This window comes from Ictalurus punctatus, chromosome 11 (assembly GCF_001660625.3).
Source record: "Ictalurus punctatus breed USDA103 chromosome 11, Coco_2.0, whole genome shotgun sequence".
Taxonomy (NCBI): Eukaryota; Metazoa; Chordata; class Actinopteri; order Siluriformes; family Ictaluridae; genus Ictalurus; species Ictalurus punctatus.
Genome location: NC_030426.2, coordinates 6,448,382 through 6,470,264, shown reverse-complemented (window position 1 = coordinate 6,470,264; position 21,883 = coordinate 6,448,382). Strand labels below are relative to the sequence as shown.

General features: G+C 39.3%; 1 protein-coding gene across 2 annotated transcripts; it reads left to right on the top strand.

Moving 5' to 3' along the window:
* Nucleotides 1–335: 335 nt before the first annotated feature.
* Nucleotides 336–20,558, top strand: eya2 (EYA transcriptional coactivator and phosphatase 2). 2 transcript variants are annotated; one of them, XM_017480385.3, is made up of 16 exons: nt 336–773; nt 10,717–10,779; nt 10,897–10,931; nt 11,039–11,159; nt 11,449–11,565; nt 13,048–13,124; nt 13,356–13,536; nt 13,648–13,787; nt 14,046–14,129; nt 15,677–15,766; nt 17,273–17,331; nt 18,033–18,193; nt 18,303–18,417; nt 18,670–18,791; nt 18,888–18,988; nt 19,265–20,558. In XM_017480385.3, exons 4-16 carry the CDS (start codon nt 11,057–11,059, stop codon nt 19,343–19,345), a joined length of 1,431 nt encoding a protein of 476 aa, XP_017335874.1. In that variant the 5' UTR covers nt 336–773; nt 10,717–10,779; nt 10,897–10,931; nt 11,039–11,056; the 3' UTR covers nt 19,346–20,558. The 2 variants fall into 2 exon arrangements, with proteins under 2 accessions (XP_017335874.1, XP_017335873.1); XM_017480384.3 differs by having other exon boundaries at nt 337–773; nt 11,034–11,159.
* The last annotated feature ends 1,325 nt before the right edge of the window (nt 20,559–21,883 follow it).

The window sequence follows — 21,883 nt, the reverse complement described above, 5'->3', positions numbered from 1 at the left end:
AACTGTATTATTGCCTATCAAAAATTGGAGATAAATTAATTGCTGCCATATAACAACACCATGCAGTAAAAGTTTCAATAAAACAAAGTTCGCAATATTATGAGCGGTGATTGTGCTTCTTTAACTAGGGCTGAAATTCTTTCTTGAAATTTTACCTGGCCTTCTGAAAAACAAAATAATATTAGCTTCCATTGTATTTTATGGAATCGATTTAAATAATTAATAAGCAGCTTGTGTGAGTCGGCTCTCAAACCCCTAAAAGAGTCGGCTCAAACATTCGCGAGCGACACATCAGTAATACCCACCCACATCCACCCAGGTACACACACACACACACACACACGCACAGTGGGGACTCAGGGCCGCATACAGGGGACCCGCTGAGGAGGAGGAGGAGAAGGAGGGACCACAGGTCGCTCGTTTATTTAGCATATTTCTTCTCAGCTCTTCTGTCTGTGGCGCACACACGGCTGTTGTTTCAGCGCGGAGGAGGAACAAAGCTCACTCACTCGCTCTCTAATCACTCCGACAACACACTCCAAGCCTCGTCTGTTGTTGACACAGCGTTCAGTCGGCGATAACGCCGTTTACTTTTAGTTTTTGAGGGGTAGATAATGTTTGGACCTGAGCCTTAGTTTACCATCCGGCTCACTACACACTGTCAGCGGTCCTGTCACGCGCGAGGACCATTTATTTCACAAAGTACTATTTCCAGCTGGAATGGAGACGCTACTCTGAAGACTGATTCCTTCACCTGAGTTGCCACAGATAGGGTGAGTTGTTGTTGTTGTTTTTTTTTGAATAATAATAATAATCATCATCATTTTTTAAACCTGCTTTTACACATACACGATAGCCTATCAAAGGCTTTAGTGAATTCATAATCGAAATACCTTGTAGATTTTTAATGGTATATCTCACTCTCCTGTAATGCCAAGCTGTTTAGGTTTCATCAGTTCAGTTATATCTCACTCAGTGTTACACAAAAGTTCAGTTTTAAAATCATCCAACTTAAAAATTTGAGTCAACTTCATTTCACAGCTTGATTCACCCGTAATCTAAAATAGTTTTGTTTGAATTAAATTTTAAGTCCTATGTTTGACAAATTCCGTCATCATCATCATCATCATCATCATATTGTCTATGAATTAATTACAAAACAAGTGAATAAAATAAGCTGGCATGCACCTAACCCTAAAATATTATTTGTGAATTCATTTTTGGAAATGATCTGATTGGAGGTGCTAGTTTTTTATGCGCCTAGGTTGCTTTAAAGGTATTAATTTAATTTAATGTCCTGAGCTTAAAGGAATAAAAACATCTGAATCTGAGAATACAATTCTCTAATCAGGAAACTCACACAGCTGTTTTGTTGTTGTTTTTGTTTTTAATATGCTGAGGACATACTGGAAAATAAATGACGCTGTGAATTTTCAACCTTTTATAATTAAATGATAATTAGACAGGTATTTATTATTTACAGGAAAACAGCTAAATTTAATTTTCCAATCTGAGTGAATTTGTAGTCCTGATGCATAAGCATTCCCCCATGCGTACCTGAGCAAAAACTGGACAGGATATTTTTTAATTCTCTTTATTACCAGTAAGCAATGTATATGAATGTATATAGCTTATCTTTTAGCTGTTGTTTGTTTTCTTTCACAGTGTTCAGTGTTTACGTGGTTAGAAGTAGATTTGCTTAAGAGTAATTTCAGTCTGAAGATTACACCGAAATCACTGAAGAATTGCTTGAAGCCAGCGAGCTAATAACGTCATTTTAGGGTGCCTTCCTAAACATTTTTCAAAGAAGACCATTCATACTTTTCAAGGTCTTCTCACAACCCCCATTTAAATACATTTCACCTTCCTGTGGCTAGCACCCAAATCACTTTTGCACAATTACATCCCCCTCTCAACCCACACACACAAACGTGCGCACGCACTCGTTCCGTTCCACATCCAGAACACCACGTTTAAGTAGCCTGAACTGGATGGAAAGCTTCAGAAACAATAAAACAAACGCCAACTCTCTCTTTTTTTTCCATTCTGTGCGGATATAAAGCAGAGACTAAGGTCTCTTCTGGGTTTCCTTTCTTTCCTGATTAGACGTCTGCTTTCACTACGCCAGTTTTATATGCTCGTCACGCACCAAAATTCCATGTTGGATGACATTCATGTTTAATTAGTGCCTTAAAAGTGTATATTTTAGGAAAGGTGAAGATGTGAGTATGAGATAATAATCAGAATTATTATGTACTGACAGTGAACAAGTAACAAATAACTGCACTGAATAAATGGCAGTTATAATTATATTGCATAATTATATTGCATAATAATAATAATAATAATAATAATAATAATTTCTAGACCCCCAAAACATTGTAAAGGCTAATGTGCCAACATAGGAAAGGGCACATTTAATTAGCATTTGTTTGTTTTTTAAATAAAATTTATTGTAATTGTTTTTAGTTGAAGTATATCAACTGAAAGTGCCTTCTGTCCACAATTTACTTTTGATCAAAAATTCCCACAAATAACTTCTCTCTTAGCAGAAAAGTGTGCTGCGGTGTTTCTTTGTCCCGTAACTATCATCTCCATTTTGTTCTTCTTTCTATTTGTTTCAAGCTCCTTCTTTCGTTCATGGTTCTTATTACTGACCCTTATAAACTGTGAATAAGCTACAGAAGTTGTGGATCTGGGATCAGCGAGTGTGGAGAATGCTTCATCCTGCGTGGCCTCAGCACCCCCTCTTATGAAAACACAAATTAATTCTTAAAGTCCTCTGTAGCCAAAGGTTGCTGGAATGATAAATATTTTCATAGGAAGCCCGGCTCTTCCTGACTTTATCAGCTTTCGTTTCATTATTGGATCGGCTATCGTTAACCCCTCAGTTTCGAGGTGAGGCTTGAAGGCCTTGAACTGCAGCTTTGCTTTGAATAGTCAACTGATCCTCAGCGTCTAGGCTCCAGATGGGAGACATCCTCAGCAGTAATGAGCAAAATATTTAGCTCCTGCCCAACGAGTTGTTCTGGAAGTCTAGTGAGAATTGACGGAGTGAGAATCTGATACGTCGTGAAAGCCGTTGTTTTGAGTTAGCGCTGTGCCACATCATCAGAGACATGTGACTGTTACTTTCTGTGCACAGTTCTAAATTCAGTGGATTTTTTAAAAATTTAATTTAGTCATTAAAGTGTGAAAATAAAGCTGTGGAGAATAATATAGGGAATACAAAAGATCTAGAGTTTTCTACATATACATAGCCTGAATTTCTTTTTACTTTGAATCTCAGAGTATTTCCAACGTAAATAGTTTTTTTTTTCCAGTTTGTTAAGTTTAGAAAGAACTGTTTCAATTGGAATTATAAAGTTATATCTATATTTATAGTATAAATATTAGTATTAATACATTGGTTACTTGCTTTATGTGAATACATCAAAAACATTGTTTAACGGTAAAAAAAAAAAAAAGGCAAAGCATTTGCTTTGCTCGTACTGAGAATCAAGAGCTTTCAGCTCGATATATGAAAATTATAGAATTGTGAGATAGAAATTGACAATTTCAAGGTCTCTCATTATAAATTATTAACCCAAATTGGTTTCGCCTAAAGAATATTGTCTTAGTGTTGTCTGTTGTTCCTACAAAGGTATAGAAAGAGGCCCAACCACAGAGAAGTGAACTCTGTTTAAACCTCGCCCTTTGGTCAAAAACATCGCTTGATGTCGGTGTTTGCCCCTAAAGCTATAACTGTCTGAGTGAAATTATACTTCCTATTTTAAATCAACAATATGAGTTTGTATCTTTGCCGTTTGGGGGATATTAATAATTATTTTCCTATAGGCTTTGTCCATTGTTGTTGTTGTTGTTTTAAATAGCCATTTCATTGTTTTCACCTGACAATAGCAACACAAAAAAGGAATCATTGTCATTTGCCTGTAAAGAACAAAGAGGAGGTTTGTATAAAACAATTGTTAATGATGTAAATTAGACAATCTCTGTGTGTGTGTGTGTGTGTGTGTGAACAGGCTTAGAATCCACAGAAATGGTCCTCAGCTATTATATTCCTTCAGGAGCTGCCTTGGGGGGAGCGTTTAAACACACACACAGACACACACAGACACACACACACTCTCTCTTTCTCTCACTCCATTCTATGTATAATCCTGATTTGACCTATCCTGGTCTTCCAGCATACGGCAGCTGTAAAAGTCTTTAAGTTATGTATTACAGTGGAGATCTATTCTGTTTTTCTGGTACTTTTTTTTTCCTTTTCTTTTGGCAACCACACGAGCATCATATTCAGAGCCTAATATGATCATTCTTTTATTCCACCTTTATTTTTTGCAAACACTAAAAGAACGAGAAAAAAACACACTTTATCTGTACGTAACTGTTAATGATCAGAACTGATAACAAATGTTTTTGATCTCTTGCTCTGTCTGTGTTTTGACCTGTTTTAAAAATGCTTGCAAAGGCAATGACTGAAAAAAAAAAAAACCTTGGCTTTTATTCAATCTAAACAAATTAGTTTGCCTGTGTAAGCTTCTTTTTTTTCCATTTCGCTGGCTCCTCAGCAAGTGTACACACGGGTATGTCCCTCAGGCCAAAATAAGCAAGCCATTTTTCAACAGTCCTTGTCTGATAAAGTAATATATCACTCAGTCACTGTCCCGGGCAGATTAGAAAGCCTAGAGCAAGAGCAAGTGTATCAGAAAAGTCTGCTAATGGAGGAAACTGCTGGGGTTTTGTTCTTGCCTTCAGCATTTATGTTGTACCAAAAGGGCCTGTACATTTGCTAGTTTGTGTATTTGGACAAGGCTCTTATATAGCTGCTGCTCTTTATCTAAACAGCAAGTGTGGATTGAAGTCTGAGTTTGAAATCAGCCTGTACAGGATTTTGCAGAGGTTTTTATTTTTTGTGATTGTTGCAGCCAAATATGATGGATTTTTCTGCATCTTTTTTCAAAATTTGAGTTTTTTGTGCTTTTTTGCGGAAAACTACTGGCAAAATTGCAATTGCACAAAATTGTTCTTCCACAGTGATGTTTGCTGGTTACTCCTATTCGATGCATGTAAATCGAAGAGGGCTTTGGCTGAATACGCGTTGTGATGATGTCACATGACACGTCTTGGCGCAAATCTGTTTAAAATCTGCGTTAATTTTGAAAAATTTCAAGCTCCTCCGAATATTGTGGGATTTTGCTTGATTTTGCGGTCATTTCTACGTTCGCAAAATCACAAAATCCTGAAGGGATTGTTGAAATGAAGAACTGTCCACCCAAATCCTGCCTAGACAGTGGTAACCTTTCAAAAAAAGACGATACGCAAAGCCATTTGATTCACACAGCTGTATATCAGTGTGACAATGGAACTGCAACCGATTGGGAGGCAGGCTCAAAATTAACAGCTTGAAAAGAGGATCTCCGTACGAATGGTCGGACACTCATCTACATCTAATTGACAGTATTGCTACCGTTCTCCCAGTCAAAATGCACCAGATGTGTTACCTGGGAATGAGACCACCGGCTGACCGAGCAGGTCCCCCCACACACCCCGGCTCAACATAAGATGGCTTCTGGGAGGTCTGCCAGCTGTCCCCATCTTCTGCCCTACGTCTCGGGGCACTGCTCAAGGGGAGAGTGCTCTGCTGGACCGAAGCATTCTGCTGACCCTGGGTGTGGGGGCGAGGGGCACGGGTGGACGGCTACAGGCTGATGAGACAGTGAGAGGACTGAATGCAAAGGGGTCGATTACAGACAGGGGATGGGGGGAGGATGGGGTGGGAGTATTGCATCGAGATGATGGGAGTAGAGAGGGCTCCTGTCCACCAAAGCTGGCATGAAAGCAGCCTTTCTACTTTCGGAAGCTGTCATGTGGAAAAGGGAGCCCACCATGACAGGCAGCTAGTGTTACGCATGCACACACACACACACACACACACACACACACACACACACATGCACACACATCCCAGTGGCCAGGGAGGTGGAAGCCTTTGAGTTGTGCGTTTTTAATAACTGTAGCCAATAAATTTAAAAGGCTGTGCAGAGAGAGAAAGGTGATAGCTTGTTGTGAGTCTCACATGAGGTATGTAATGTTTTTTTTTTTTCTTCATTTTTTGATGTTTCAGCTAATTCCTGTTGCTTTTAGTTGGTTCTGGGACGGAATACTAAAAGGTCAGTGTAAATAATTCATTAAAGTAAAATGGCTTTAGGTGAGAGAGCTGAAATATCCATAACCCCTGTCTCTTAGTATAAATCTGGAATTAAACACAGCATTGTTGGTCTAAAGGAGTCATTGAGTAGTAATAATGCATTTCTGTCTTCATTGTCCGAGAAAGAGAGAGTGAGTTGTCAGGGTTCCCATGCTCTGCTGTGCTCTAGTGTTAATGAAATCCCCCAGCAATGAGGTAAGCGTGGTGTATAAGTCATCTCAGGAGGCCATTACCGGGCCGTTATCACCCCCCACATCTGCTCCCATTAGCTGCCTAAAGAGCGGACGTGTGCGGCCTGGAGTCTTTATTTATGAGAGTCGGGGTTCAAAGGCTGCAGACGAGCAAAAGCCCAGAGGCTCTGTGCAGCCATGCAGCCACAGACAAGCCGTGTGTGTGTATGTGTGAGTGTGTATAATGCATGACACATAATAGTATGATACAGTGACTGAAATATACTAGTTACAGTACAGTGATGGTAGTAATAGAAATCATACTTTTAATATTTAATATTTGTAGTAATAAAGAAGTAATCCAAACAGGTATGCAAAATGACAATTACTAACAAGAGCCAAACCTAAATGTATCATATAATTGTAGTAAAGAATATAATATACAGCTTCACAGCTTTGCCAAAATGATCACAACTTCCTTCTATTAAACAAAATAAAGATGAGGAATTGGTGAGAATGACGGAACTACTTTGTTTTGGTTGCCCCCCCTTCCACCCCCGCCACACACACACACTTAATGAAATGATGTGACATGGAATGAAAGGAAGCACTATGAAATACAAAAAAAAGGATACTGTGCAGGAAGAAAGAGAAGCATATGCACACTGAGGTCATGGGTGTCAGTTTGAATTTTAATATAATATTACATGTGTTGATTATAATTGATTTAATATACATGTGCATGTGTTGTGCTCCGAACATGTTCAGATATGAATCTGAATGCCGAAAAATAGTAAAGACTAAAGAATGTGGGAAATAGTAAAGAATAATCTTACATAAGGACGAGTAAACAGAGAGATTTAATTTATGATATTTATTATTATGACCTCATTTTCGTTTTTCTGTTTTTTTTTCCTTTTTTTTTTTTTTTTTTTTTTTTACTTTTTGACAACCTTCAATACATAAATGACCCTCAGCACATACGGGTTCAATGAAAACATGCATTATCATGTATGAACCTAATTCTTTGCATTAATACCAGATGTCTGATCTGACTCTCGTGTGTGTGAGGGCCACAGCACTTTGGCATTGTGTGACAGGGGTCACCGTGTCCCTCTGTATAACCCGTTAAAAAATGGGACAGACCTCATATAGTCACAGCACCACAGTGCCATATGTGCCATTTAAAAAGAGAAAAAAAAAACTTCAGATTGAGGTTCAGATACAGAGAGATGGTCCTAGATAAGCACATAAGGAGAGGTCTGTAGTGCGCCATATGGTAAAGTCATGGCTTCTGATTCACCTCATACTTACCCAGCATGCCCTTTTAACCTTGGCACACCACTCTTTGAGAGGAACCGCCATAGTGACTTCTTAATTTAAATGAAGTATCGACATACATATTTTACTAATAATAAATAAAGTCATGGTTGAACAGAGATCACATACAATTAACAGCGAACATATTTTAAATTAATATTTTATGATTTTCTTTTAGTTCCTGATAAACCAGAGATAAGAATGTGGCAAGTCACAGTGATGTACAGAGTAAGACTGTGTATGGAAGGTGATACCCGTGAAAAAAGGCTGCTCCGGCAGAACAGGGCTGAAGCCAGGTGAAGCGCTTTGCACTGGCCTTGCCCCATGCAGGGTTTGTTTTAGCTCAGCTTACCCCCGTGCAGAGCGGCTGGCCTGATCTTTCTCATGCCCCGTCTCTCCGGGATAGGCGTGTACCAGGAAACACGCTGTGCAGTGCAAGAACTTTGTGAGGAAGTCAGGATTCCACTGGATGTCCCTGACACCATTTTTCCATATATGCTGACACTTCTTCTCTTTATTTACTGTTTTGGACTGCCTCTAGAGGCCCTTCCCACCTCTCTGACTTTCTCTGTGGTGAGTCAGCAGGTGTTGTGTTTTTCTAAAAGGGTCAGAGTTTGAACACCCTGCATCCTTGTGCCTGGAGAAGATGAGTCTGTGTTGATAACCAGGAATTTGAAGCAGTTTGCGAGCGTATGGTGTAATGTGTGTGAAATGTCTGTTCGGGATTTTATTATTTTTTTTAAGTATCCCAAAGAACTTTGCTGTAAATAATGCTTACATACTGTATTTAAGTATGTTATTAAAATTAGATTGAGCAGTATATTTTAGATTAGCAGTATATTTTTGTGTATAAGCTGAGCACTAGTACACATTCTGTATTATTTTGTCAGCTCCTGTGAAGAACTGTACGTGTAACCTTTTCTTCAGAGATCACATTACGCAAACCCAGCTCGCTCTGTTACTGTGTTGAACATTAATGTGTATATCATGTTTAGCTGTGCTTTGCTCATGCTCACTGAAGCAGTCACATTACTGTTTAGCCATTACTGTCGTGTTACACTACAGTTGTAATGCTGTGATTTAGTAAGAAAAAAACAGATCAAATTAATGAGGCACACATGCGTGACATTAAAACGTGGTGGCAAGGCCTTTGTGTGCAGTCTTGCTGAAGTATAGCCTATTATATTCCTAATTTGCATGATTTCCCTCAAAACAAGCTGAGTACATGAAATGAATCGGATGCAATGTAGCCCACTTAATGATGCAGATGATTATACCTATGCTCATTCTTGTGTGTTGTACATGTCCATTCCCAGTAGCAGAGTATGAAATTAAATTTGTAGCAAAAGTATTGAATGTAACTTTTCAAGAACCGAACAAAAATATACAATGAGAGAGAAGAAAAACACTCTGAAACTGAAAACAGTGAACTCGGTGGCAAAAATTTAACATGGACTTCAAATAAACAGCATTCTTTGTTAACAGTTTTCTAAGCTTCATTTTTGCTAATCATGCTTTACGAAAGTGTTGCCAGAGTTGTCGCTTTTACGCTTTTAACGGTTTTCTAAGCTTCCTTTTCCCTTATCCTGGTTTATGAATGCACCTCCCGTGTTTTCGTTTACGCTGCACAAGTTTATGTTTGCCATTCTGGCACAAATCTCATGTGTGGGCGGGCTTATCAGCGATTTACTCTCATTGGCTAGTGAGATTTGGATTGACAGCTTGAGTGTCCAGCTGAGGAGGAGGAGGAGGATGACGGTGATAATGATGATGCTGTGTGCCACTCCTGAGAGCTCGTATCAAAAAAAATATCGGATAGTCATATGAGATTACCCAAACCTCAAATATTAATTATGAACTAATATACAGACTAAATAAGTAAGTAATTTCCACTTCAAAGCACAAAAACTATAACTATACAGAGAACCGTATCCAGAATGCATTCCAAAATTCACGCCACTGAAGTCTCTACTTCCTGGTCAGGGAGTTGTCGATGCAAATCTCACTAGCCAATGAGAGTAAATCACCGTTTTAATGTTCAGATTGAAAGAGAGAGAGATGGTCCTAAATCAGGTAAAGGGTAGATCCAAGAACAGAAACAAAAGAATAACAATTAATCTACACCCCCGTTTGGATTTGGAAAGTAGTTGCTTGCTCTAATGCTCTGCCCCTGCTGTTGTAAACATTGCTCATGTCTCTGAGTCAGTGTCTTGGTCTCGGAGAGTCTTCTGTCAGATCAGAGGCCACAATGGCCTGACCAAGTCAGATTGATTAGCTCTGAGAGCCTTGTGCTTGTTCAAAGCAAACTTCAGACAAAAAATGGTGTTCTGAATGTTCTGTTCAGATTGGACTCGCACCTTTTGGCTATGCAATAAAGCCTTAGTTGCATTTTATAATGTAAGCCAGAGACAGGTGAAAGGCAAGTCTGATAGTTGACGTTTCAAAGTGTTACCAGTGGTTTGTGTAAGTGAAGTGATGTTAGCACTTCGAAGGCAGTCAGCCACATCCATCATAACCCTCAATCCCACCATCCTACTATAATATATTCCTCTGACCTTGTTCCATGTTACAGACCATCCAAACCTCCCACTTCTAGTTGCACACAAACATGGGGTACGAGAACTGCAATGCATTGACTTGTAGTTATTCTGTCATTACTCATCAAGCTGCTGACATATTGCGATGCCTGCGGTTTCCTGCCAAATTATTCCGTGTTAGGAAAGCTAGTTGACGCATTGTTCTCTTCTCAGTAACATAATCTTACCAGGCAGGTTCATGCAAACAACCATCTCAGTGTTGTCTGTGTGACAGAATAATAATCATGTAAAACTCAGGTGCCTTGAACAACACCGTCTGTTAGCATATTGCCAAGTTTAATTCTCTGTAAAAGGCAAATAAGGTCACAGACCTTTCAATTAGTATGCACAGGTTTTGAGAATTGAGTGTGCCACAGCTTATTGTCACTTTGCATTGGATGTTGCTTTTCGTTGAGCCTATCGGCCTGTATTGTTGCAGATGGCAAGGAGCTGAGAGAAGAAGGGGAAAAAGAGAAAAACGACTACCTGCCCTTACTGACAGGTTAGATTTACTGCTGTACAAGTATCTCCCATATTTTCCCATAAATCTGCTCTTTATTGTCTGCAAATGTTCTTGAAATGTATTATTTATATTTTGTTTGATAAATTTTGTTGGCAGGGGCTTGATATATCAGCTTTCACTTATTACGGCATGTAAGTATTTGATATTCCAGCTGCACTTTTGAGATTTTGTCAAAAATAAATGGAATTAATATGAATTTGCGAAGTATGTTAAGATTGTTATCTTTTTTCTAGTGCAGCTGTCCCAAGGATAAGTGATGGCTGCTTATGGACAGACACAGTACAGCCCTGCCATCCAGCCTTCAGGTCCATACACACCCTACACACATCACACCCAGGGCTACAGTGTGCCATCCTACAGTGAGTGCTCTATTTTTCTACTGAACTAATGCTTTCACAAATAATGTGCAATACATACTAAGTTTGAACTGAGCCCTACTTCTGCTGTAAGGTTACCACCGCTATGTACACTTGAATAAGCCCTTAAAATGAATGGAGATATTTTAATATAAATGCATATTACTACCTACTACTAGAAGCTCAAATGTGCTGTTTAGTAAATTATGTGAAATACTGGAAATTTCATGAGGTACATGCCTCTCCTTTGTATTTGTATCCTTTGTGCTTTCCTCTCTTTGTCTTTGTCCAGATATTAAAACCGAAGACGGCTTGAGTCATTCACCAGGACAGAGTAGTCTGCTTGGCTACACGTCCAACTTCAGCGGAACACCTCCTAGCCAAGCTCTTTACAGTTACTCCACACATGGTCAGCTGGCCAGTCAATGCTCATTTCTCTACTATGTGTGTATGAGTGCGTTTGACCTCTGCATGTTGCTCCGGGATAATTAACAAGACCTCCAGCTACTCTGCCCACACACACACACACACACACACACACACACACACACACACACACATACACACACATGCTTTCGCCTACACTGTATTTCTTGGCTGATAAAAGCTGTTTGATTGGTGGTTTGTGAGTTTGGAGCCCACCCCCACACACACTTTTCCAGGTGCTGGCTATAGCCCATCCTGGCCTCTCTTTCTGTCTGTCTGTCTCTCTCTCTCTTTCTTTCTCTCCTTTCTCTGTTTCTCTCTCTCTCTGTCTCTCACTCACTCTCTGCCCCGCACCACACCTGTTCTCCATTAGCTGCGGTCTGGGGCCCTGGCGTCAGCCGTCTCTCTCCTCTCTTGGGGGTCAAGCCCTTCTGCTGCTCCCCATCACAACACATAGCCTGTTGGTGGAGTGTTTGCTTGGACTTGAGTGGCACAGGCCACAAGCACCACCCCAACACCCCCATATCCTTTGTCCTTTCAGTCCAGGGGCACCCATTGCCTGTTTCAACCCAGCAAATTTTATGGCTGCCATTACACCCTGAAATTGACCTCTCTCTACTAAGGTGAGAGTTGAAGTGGTATTAGGATGTTTTCATTCTTTAAGAGCTACTTAAAGTGAAGATGAGACAGCCAAGGTGAAAGAGAGGACAAGTTTATTTGCAGTAGCATGTACAGGTCTCAGTTTGAAAGGTGATTACGGAATAAGCACCATTTAATTGATATTGTTCTGTTGAATGGGGTTTATGGTTTTTAGAGGGTCCCATTGACTATAGCACACTAGTGTCTCATGTAATAGATATGTTTCTAATAGATCTGGTCATGGTACTGTGACTTATAGGACAATTTTAACAGGAGACCTGATATAGCTTAAAATAAATAACCCATCTGTGCATGTCAAAGGTCCCTGCGTTTCACTGCAAGAAAATCAGAAGCATGGCTCACAGTCCCCCACCTTTCCCCATTTGAAGCCTTTTGTTTGCTTCCTATGAGATTTCTCCAAGCTTTGGCATAGCCATCCATCTAAAGAGAATCTGAAAAAGGAGAATTAGTGGGGGGGGGGGGGGGGGGGGGGGGGTCAGAGTGTATCAGCGTTCACTCTTTACTGATGATGTCTAGCAGTGATGGATACTCTTTCAGTCAACTCTACTTTTTCTCACCTTTTTTTGATTCTTTTAGTCTTAAATGAATCAAGGTTTCTCTAGGAAGCATGCGCTTTATAAAATGCCTTTGTTTTAGTAATCCCCGTGCAGCCATTCTTGTGTCGCTGTCTGTAACATTTCTGGTGCATCACTTTGTTTGTCTTGGAGATAGGAGCCAGAGGGGAAAAATGGAATGAATTTCATATGAATTTCATACCACAGTCAGTTTTGAATGGCGTCTTAATGGCTATGCACTCTTTTTCCAGGTGGCAGTATTTCATCTGGAATTTTCCAAGGAACAAATGCCATCACAGGCTCAACACCATTTAGTCCCACACAGCAGGTGAGTGGCTCGAGTAAGGAAACAAATTAATTTTGGGACATTTTGGTTCAAAGATGGTAGACTGTAATTTGTATATTTATGCTAGTACTGTGAAACTGTAACCCATAAACCATATTAACAATAAACAGAATTTCCTGTAATTAAGAATTATAAAAATAAAACACCTATGATTTTAATACTATAATAACTGCATTTAACTGTAATATTTGCATTTTTGTGTTCTCTCATTAGGATTTCACAGCATATTCCAGTTATGGCCAAAGCCAATACTCACCATACTATAATACACACTACAACAACCCCTACCTCACAAGCAGTAATATCAGCCCATCAGCCATCGGCACGGCAATCCCCTATCAGCATCCAGAACATTCTACTATAACAACCAGTCACAGCCCAGAGTCCCACCCAGGTAAAGATATCAAGGAAATTAAATTTAATTATACTGCATTATCACTATATTGCATTATTTCAGAATTAGATACTCTTGGTAGTAAAATGTGTGTGTGTGTGTGTGTGACAGGGGAGTATCACGCCCCCGCTAGCCCCCCAACTCCAGGAAAGGAGCAGGAAGGAGGTCCAGCCAGACGCGGCTCAGATGGAAAGCTGCGGGGAAGGAAGAGGGCCAATGACCCTGTACCCCCACTGGACTCAGAAATCGAGGTACACAATCTGCTCTATGGCCTCTCTCACACTAGTCAACCGATCATGATATATCTGACTAATAAACAAGCCACAAATGGTTTTCATCATATAAACCAGAGTAACATATTCACTGTGTAGTGCTCAGTAGTGAAATGAAGAATTGACTAATATTTTTCATGTCAATAAAACAAAATGAAAGCTTTTGTTTTGCCATAATCACATAGTCAGCCCACAGATGGCATTTGCATTTTACTTATGTTGTGTGTGTGCCCGCAGAGAGTGTTTATTTGGGACCTGGATGAAACCATCATCATTTTCCACTCACTTCTCACCGGCTCTTTTTCCACACGCTTCGGCAAGGTACAAACCTGTTCTATTACTTTAGCTGTGTCTAATGGAATGTCCCTCCCTCAGCTCTTTTGACAGTAATGAGTTGTTTTGTTGTGCTTCACAAGAGGACGCATTGTACTACAAGTTCATTCAATGCACAATAACCATGTATGTGTAATACTTTTAAAACTGTTGCATTAATCTGATGCAGGTTAACTGACCAATCATCACCCTGTATAAAAATCAGCTGATTTTTACCATTTATTTAGTCATTTTGTCAATATGTAACATTAAGGGAGTTAGGGAAATCTTGAGTTTCCATGAGTAAAGGAGCTGATGTTTATAAAGAAAGGAATTATGGTCCACAGTTAGTCTTTCCAACATGTACTGTATGTCCACAAAGATATGGTAGAGGTATAAATTGTGGGGGAAAAAAAAGGTCTGAATTGTAGAGGAACCGGTTTGATATGTCTAGTGAGAAAATGCGTACTGCCAGACAGAGCGCTATGATTGTTTAAGCTCAAATTATGCCTCTGAAAGGAACTGGATGTCCTGTTTAATATGTACATTATTCATAGTTTGAGAAGTAAAGAACTTCTCTGAAAATTCAAAGTTAGAAAAGCTGTCACAGTAAACAAGTGTTTGGCCTGCGTTTGTCCTGGGGTGAGGCCAGAACTACAGGGCAGAAAGCCATTCTACGTGTTGAAAGAACCTCATTTTGATGCGTTTTTGAGGCTGAGGTGAACTGTAGAGCACGGCAGGATTTTAACTTTCTCATTAGAGCCATTTTGGCATCTCATTCATCATCAAGCACCATATATGGTCTTTTAACGTGCAAATCTTTGTAGAGGCCAAGCTTTTTTTTTTCTTTCCTTGCTAACCGACTCCTGCAAAAACTGAAAAACAGTATCTTTCAGCTTCTATTTTTTTAAATTACAATCTCTTCTGTAATTATGGTATCTTTTATTTTTTTAAAAACACTCAGTAGCACCCTATGATAGTCATTTGGTGTTAAAAGTAGGTAATTATTCTAATTAAAGGAAGCACTGCCTTCTCCATACCCCCAACCTGAGCCCCTGTCACCCACACCCCCTTGCTTGAACTTTGTGTGGGTGTGGAGGAAGGGATGGATCCTGTCTTTCTTCTTTTGAGTTTAATCTGACACTTACCTCTGGCTGACACCTGCGGCTTGATTAACTGCCAAATATAAAGCACCAGTTAACTACCTGCCCTGGCCTGGCACCAAGCTACATAATTACTCAGCTAGTGTCAGCATGCACCCTGATCTAAACTGTGAAGTTAACGTTAGCAGCTGTACGTTGTGTGTGTGTGTGTGTGTGTGTGTGTGTGTGTGTGTGTGTGTGAGAGGCCATACTGACTAAAACATGGCATTACTGAGTGATTGATGTGAATGCAGCCAGATTGGGGCAGAAAGAAAGAAACTTGTTTTGCCATGCTTCTGATAGTTCTGTATAAACAGAGAACACAATTCAAACTGTCATTTCAGGCTGCTGAAGAACTACTTATGACAGTTTGAGTAGTATAATTATAGTGAGTTGCCCATTGTCATGTTCTAGGACTCAGCCAAAGCTGTGTCTCTGGGGCTGTGGATGGAGGAGATGATCTTCAACTTGGCAGACTCAAGACTCTTCTTCAATGACCTGGAGGTGAGGGAAAAACCCCAAGCCTTTGTATGGTATATTATTACACCGAGTGCGTGGGGGGTGGGGGTTGTACCTCAGCAAAGTGTGTAGAAGGATAGAAAAATCATAAACAAAAGACAGAATTCTCTGAAAAGAAGTGAAGGAAAGACATGAAAATATTACTGGGTACACACAGGTTTAATGTAGAAACTTTTAGTCTTTTTGTCCCTATTCATGTCTTACCTATAATAATGAAGGAACATCCAAATCACACCAAAAATCCCGTTGGTTTAAACAAATTGATTTTGTCTTTTTTTTATTTTGTCCTAAGGGTGTGCAAACTTTTCCAGTCGATTATTCAATGATGATTTATATGACAGAGTAGAAAGTGCAATTAGAAAACATCCTGTACTAATGAAACTCTGGGGATTTGCAGGGTGTGAAGGTTGCAGTGAATAATTTTCCTCTTTTAAACACTATAACATGCCTAAAGCCAGGGCATTGTGAGGACCCTTGAGAGAACGTCTTTAGTTTTTCTTTCTTTCTTATCCATTTTGAAGCATTCCTCTGCTTTGGCAGAAGACAAAGAAGGGGATTAAATTCTGCTTTGGAGGAGGAGCACAAACTTTGAGGTGTTAATTATGGGTGTGTGGCCAACCCTGAAAGGAAAATTTGTCCTGGGGAGGAGCAACAGATTATAGTCGAGCAGGAGTGGGGGAGAGAGAGCGCACAATTATTTAATCGTCAGGTTTTAATGACACCCCTGTGCCCTTTTTGGGGGGTTGGTCCCTTAAAGAGTACTCACCTCTAGTCACAGCCATTTTTCACTGTTCAGACACACCTAGATGATTTATCTCATCTCCATTCACCTCTGTCAGGCTGGGAAGAGAGAAAGCTTCCACGGGGGATAAATGCTCTGATTGATGTATTAGCACTTTTGTTCTTGGCTTGAAATGTCTTTTCTGTTGAAATAATTAACCCCTACTTCTACTTTAAGTGTTCTGGATTATAATTACTATTGCACTTAATTTTGAAAAAACAAAATCTGTTCAGTAAATCAAGGTTTTGTGGTGTGTGTGCAGTGTCTGAGGAGGTCTGTAGAGATATGAGAGCATTATGAGGTATTGTCTGCCCTCAGACCAACTGAAATATGAGAACAGCTGCAAAGCATGAAAGGATTGTGTGTGTCTGTGTGTGTGTGTTTGTCAGAGACTAGTCTCTTTTCTGCTATTGGCAATGCAGTTCTACTCAGAGTATGGCTAATCTGCATTGTTGATTAAGACTGTCAGGTTTAGGAAGTTTCCCGATTTGATTCCCACTTTTTCAGGTGTTAGAGGCGCCTGAATGTCTTGGGTCTTAACAGCTTATTTCCGTATTTTCTGTTGTCTTTTTTTTTAAATATATATTTCTGACTTACTCCATCATTCCCCAAGGCTCTGTAGAGGGCAAACCTGCCCATACACAGTACCTCCCTGCCCGCCTGAAACACATCTACCACTCTAACATATCCACTTTCCTTTAATTTCACAGGAATGTGACCAAGTTCATATCGATGATGTGGCCTCAGATGACAACGGACAGGACTTGAGGTATGGTGGTTCCCCTCATAATGCTGGTATAGTCTCACAGGGAGACTGCCGTGGAGCGTATTAAGATCTCCAATAAAATGAATGATATACCTCATAAAAAGGCCAGCGCTTTTTTCGTGCTGCATACCATTGCCATATTAGGAATTATACCTATTGTTTTTTAACATACTTTGGATCTGGTCCCTGTTTCCCATTGCTGATGTCTAAGATGTAAATTTTTCATCACGTCAGCTAATTCTGCTTCTTTTTCTTCTTCTTCTTCTAACTAGAGTTAAAAGAATAGGAAAGGTTTGAAGTGAAGATTGTAAACACAATGGGTTAAGAAGTGAATTCAGACACTGACTATTATGTATGTTTGTTTATTTTTGTTTGTTTCATTTTTTATTTTTTTTTTTCATTTGTTTTAGAATAACCCAGATCCCATAGCAACTTCCTTAACCTGGTGAAAGCCAGTAGGAATCATCTAGACATTTTTTCTACCTATGAAACATGAACGAGTTTCCAACCATTTTGTTTAACCTCGATAGTAAATCAAGTAGTAGGGTAACCATGCTGTTGGTCTAAAACCACAAAGTGAACTTTAAGTAGGAATCTTGAGTTGCACCGGTTCTGGCAAACCTTTCACATGTGTATTTTTTTCTCTGTGTGTGTGTGTGTGTGTGTGTGTGTGTGTGTGTGTGTGTGTGTGTGTGTGTGTGCAGCACATATAACTTTGGAACAGATGGCTTCCAGAGTCCAGCAGGAGGTGGTGCTCTGTGTTTAGGTTCAGGGGTGCATGGTGGCGTCGACTGGATGAGGAAGCTGGCCTTCCGCTACCGCCGAGTAAAAGAGATCTACAACACTTTCAAGAACAATGTAGGAGGTGAGTAAACTGTAAAACATAAGAAAGAACTAATAACAGTTTCAGCTGTCAGCAGCATTACAGCTCAGTTTTAGAATTTGATTTGGATGTTGTGGGTTTTAATTGGCAGGTTTGCTGGGGAGTCCAAAGCGAGAGGAATGGCTTCAGCTGAGGCGAGAAATGGAGGTTCTGACTGATCTGTGGCTTACGCAGGCTCTAAAGGCTCTAGCTCTTATTAACTCCAGGTGAGAAGCACTAGCAGGGAAAATAAATGTACCAAGGCAGCACTCCTTTTAAACATTTCTAGAACAGTCCAAAGAAGGTAAGCTAGCATGTAAATTTGATTTTGGGTTAAAGTCTTAGTTTAATGCTCTGAATGACTTCTGTTAAAAAAAAAAAACAACTTGACACTAGATTTCTTTCTGCTCACTTCTAATTCAGAGACTACATATAATTGCTGAACTAATGAGCACTGTTGCCTCTGTTTCCTTTCTCAGACCAAACTGTGTGAATGTGATGGTCACCACCACTCAGCTGATCCCAGCTCTTTCCAAAGTGCTGCTGTATGGTCTGGGAGGAGCTTTTCCCATCGAGAACATTTACAGTGCCACCAAAACTGGTATTTGCCCTTCTGCTACATTAACAGGAAACAATGTTTGGATGAACATGAACTCAGATGGAAATGTGAGCTCGTGTTGTGTATTATTTTGTTCAGGCAAAGAGAGCTGTTTTGAGAGGGTGACTCAGAGGTTCGGGAGGCGAGCCGTGTACGTGGTAATCGGAGATGGAGTGGAAGAGGAAACTGTGGCAAAGAAGGCAAGATATCATTACCATTTCATCATTGATTGTAATTCCTAATTCCTAAAGATATTTGAAATTTCTGGGTATTTTATGCTGTTTTGGAGCAGATGTAGGAATGTTGACTGTTTCATAGGGAAGAAAACTAATTAATGAATCTGGCCTTTCCATTAAGGTCTAAAGTTATTTATAGCCAATCAGTTTTCATCGAGTAATTTACGGAGTTTTAGAATTAGTTTACTGATGAGTGGATTGTCCTGTTGTGTAAGCATTAACATCTCTAATTTTTCACAGAAAAACATGCCATTCTGGAGGGTAACATGCAGAGCAGACCTGGAGGCACTGAGTCATGCACTAGAGCTGGACTACCTCTAGAGGGCAGAATCTCAAACGCCATCTCTCATTTGAATTAATGAACCATAATCACATGGCCAAGCCAAGAACTGCAGGACCAATCAGCCAGGAGTTGCAAACATAAAGGAAATGTTTGTTCTAAATCAGTTTAGAAAACACTTTTATTTTCTCTCTTTTCTTACGTCTGTGACAGCAGATTTATACAAAGGCATATTGCACTGGAGACAATAATCCATCGACCATTGAGTGCTGTAAAGGACCAAAATGTTTATGCTTGTTGATATGGAACAACATGACTTCAGGACAAATTTGTATGTATCAATTGTGACGTGAAAGATCAGATTTTGGATAACAAGTGTGCAAATATTTATGTGTTTTCTATGAATTCACAAGCAGCTGCTGCTGTCTGTCGTAAACGAGACTTATCCATATATCACTCAGAGATTTATTCAGCATAGACCTTTTTATGGGGAAAAAAGACATTATTTTTCTTCTAAGTCCTGTTAAAATAACAGCCTTTTTTTTAACAACTGTGAAATTCAGTAAAACTTTTTTTTTTTTAAACAAATAAAGCACAAGTGGGGGAATTATCTGTTTGACTGAAAATCAGTTGGGAAATATGTAGATATAACAATTTTAGTTGGTAGGTTTTCCTGATCATTTCTATCAATAATGCAATAACATGTTGATTATATTACTGATTCAGATACTGATCCGTTCTTTTAGGTAAACCATCTTTTAGGTAAAATAAATAAATAAATGTTTATGAAAATGTGTGATATTCCACTCAATGTATTTCTTTCTCTAAAGTACTATATGCTATTTAATAACATACAAAAGGCAATGCAAGATAACATTAAAACTAATCCCAAAAGTAGCCAAAGTATAAATCTGAATCTATTGATAAAGGTGACAATCATCTATGTAACTTATGAATATTTTTGTGAGGTAATTTCTTAAGCACTAGAAAATATCTCCTTCATTCCTCTTCACTATGTGCCTGGACCACGGTAATCTGTAATATTTGTTACTGGATGTACATTTGATTTTATGTTTCTTTCTATTAACTGTATTCTGTTCCTGTATGGAATCTGTATGGTTGTCTTTTGAATTGCATGTGCCTTTTACACTGCCTGTCCTAGCTATTATTTGTATATATGGTTTTATTGTTGATTTGTTTTTGGGCCAATATGATAGAACAATAAAAAAAAATAAATTAATTGCATTAAATCAATGGACTAGCGTCTCATCTAATGTAATTGCAGATCACTGCTAGTGAGACAATGAGTAAAGGATTATTTTTTCAATGTTAAGAATATGGATATCCGATTTCATTTTATTTGTGTAGAGCTTTTAACAATAGACATTAACACAATGCAGCTTTGCAAAAATTCTGGTTTGTGAGCTAAGCAGAGGTGAGAGTGACAAGGAAAATCATTGAATCATTACTCTTCTACAACTGTATACTAGAAAGAAAAGCAGTAGTAAGGGTGTTGAAAGTATATTCAGTATTAAATAAGAGTGCTGGGATGGTCACAGGATAGTCTTCATCATTACAGTGAGTGACAGTGTTTCTACAATATCCAGGTTAACCCTTATCCACTGAAGCAAGGGTTAGACTTGGGAATAAAATAGTTCCATGTGGGACTGCTCCAATGGTTAACTAAGGGTGGATTTACATAGTATAATGGACAGTGTGCACACACCTGTTAAAATGACAGGGTTTTTTTTTTTTTTTTTTAAAATAAAAGAATGACCAAGATGTTGTCAGATTGTTTCCTCACCATGTGCAATTGCAAAGTATACCAATAAAGTGGAAAAACTAGCAGAAACTTGTATTAAAAAAACTTGTATTAAAAAAATAGAAAACTTAGAATAACATAGTTGCATAAGTGTGCACACCCCTAAACGAATACTTAGTTGAAGCACCTATTTATTATATTACACCACTCTTTTGCAGCATGGTACATCTTGACTTGGCAATTCTTCCAACTTCTTGCAAAAACATTCTAGACACATCAAATTGTGAGGGCATCGCCTGTGCACAGCCCGCTTCATGTCACCCCACAGATTTTTAGTTGGATTCAGGTCTGGGCTCTGGCTAGGTCATTCAAATACATTGATCTTCTTTTGGTTGTCATTCCTTTGTTGATTTAAATGTATGCTTTGGGTCAGTGTCGTGCTGAAAGGTGACAGTCTTCTTTTCATCTTCAGCTTACTTTCAGATTCAACTGGTTTGTAGCGATTCATGATTCCCCACACCTTGACAAAAACCTGCCACCATCATGCTTCACTGTGGGTAAGATGTTCCTTTCTTGTGTCTGTGTTGTTGTTTTTTTTTGTCACATGCAGAAAGTAATCAGTACTTTGTCAGATATTCCTACAGCTCCTTTAATGTTACCGTTGGTCTCTTGGCTGCCTCCCTGGTAAGTGTTTGCCTTGTCCTTTTGTACATTTTGGAGGGATGTCCTATTCTTGGTAATGTCGCTTTGGTGCTCCATTTTCTCCACTTGTTGATGATGGCCTTCATGGTGTTACATAGTAGGTTTGGGATTTTTT

What these genes read in the sequence shown, in the direction of transcription:
- eya2 (XM_017480385.3), top strand. Translation starts at nt 11,057, where the DNA reads ATGGCTGCTTATGGACAGACACAGTACAGCCCTGCCATCCAGCCTTCA. An exon ending in TTACAGTTACTCCACACATG is followed by an intron (nt 11,566 to 13,047) that starts GTCAGCTGGCCA and finishes CTCTTTTTCCAG; the next exon opens with GTGGCAGTATTTCATCTGGA. An exon ending in CAGCCCAGAGTCCCACCCAG is followed by an intron (nt 13,537 to 13,647) that starts GTAAAGATATCA and finishes TGTGTGTGACAG; the next exon opens with GGGAGTATCACGCCCCCGCT.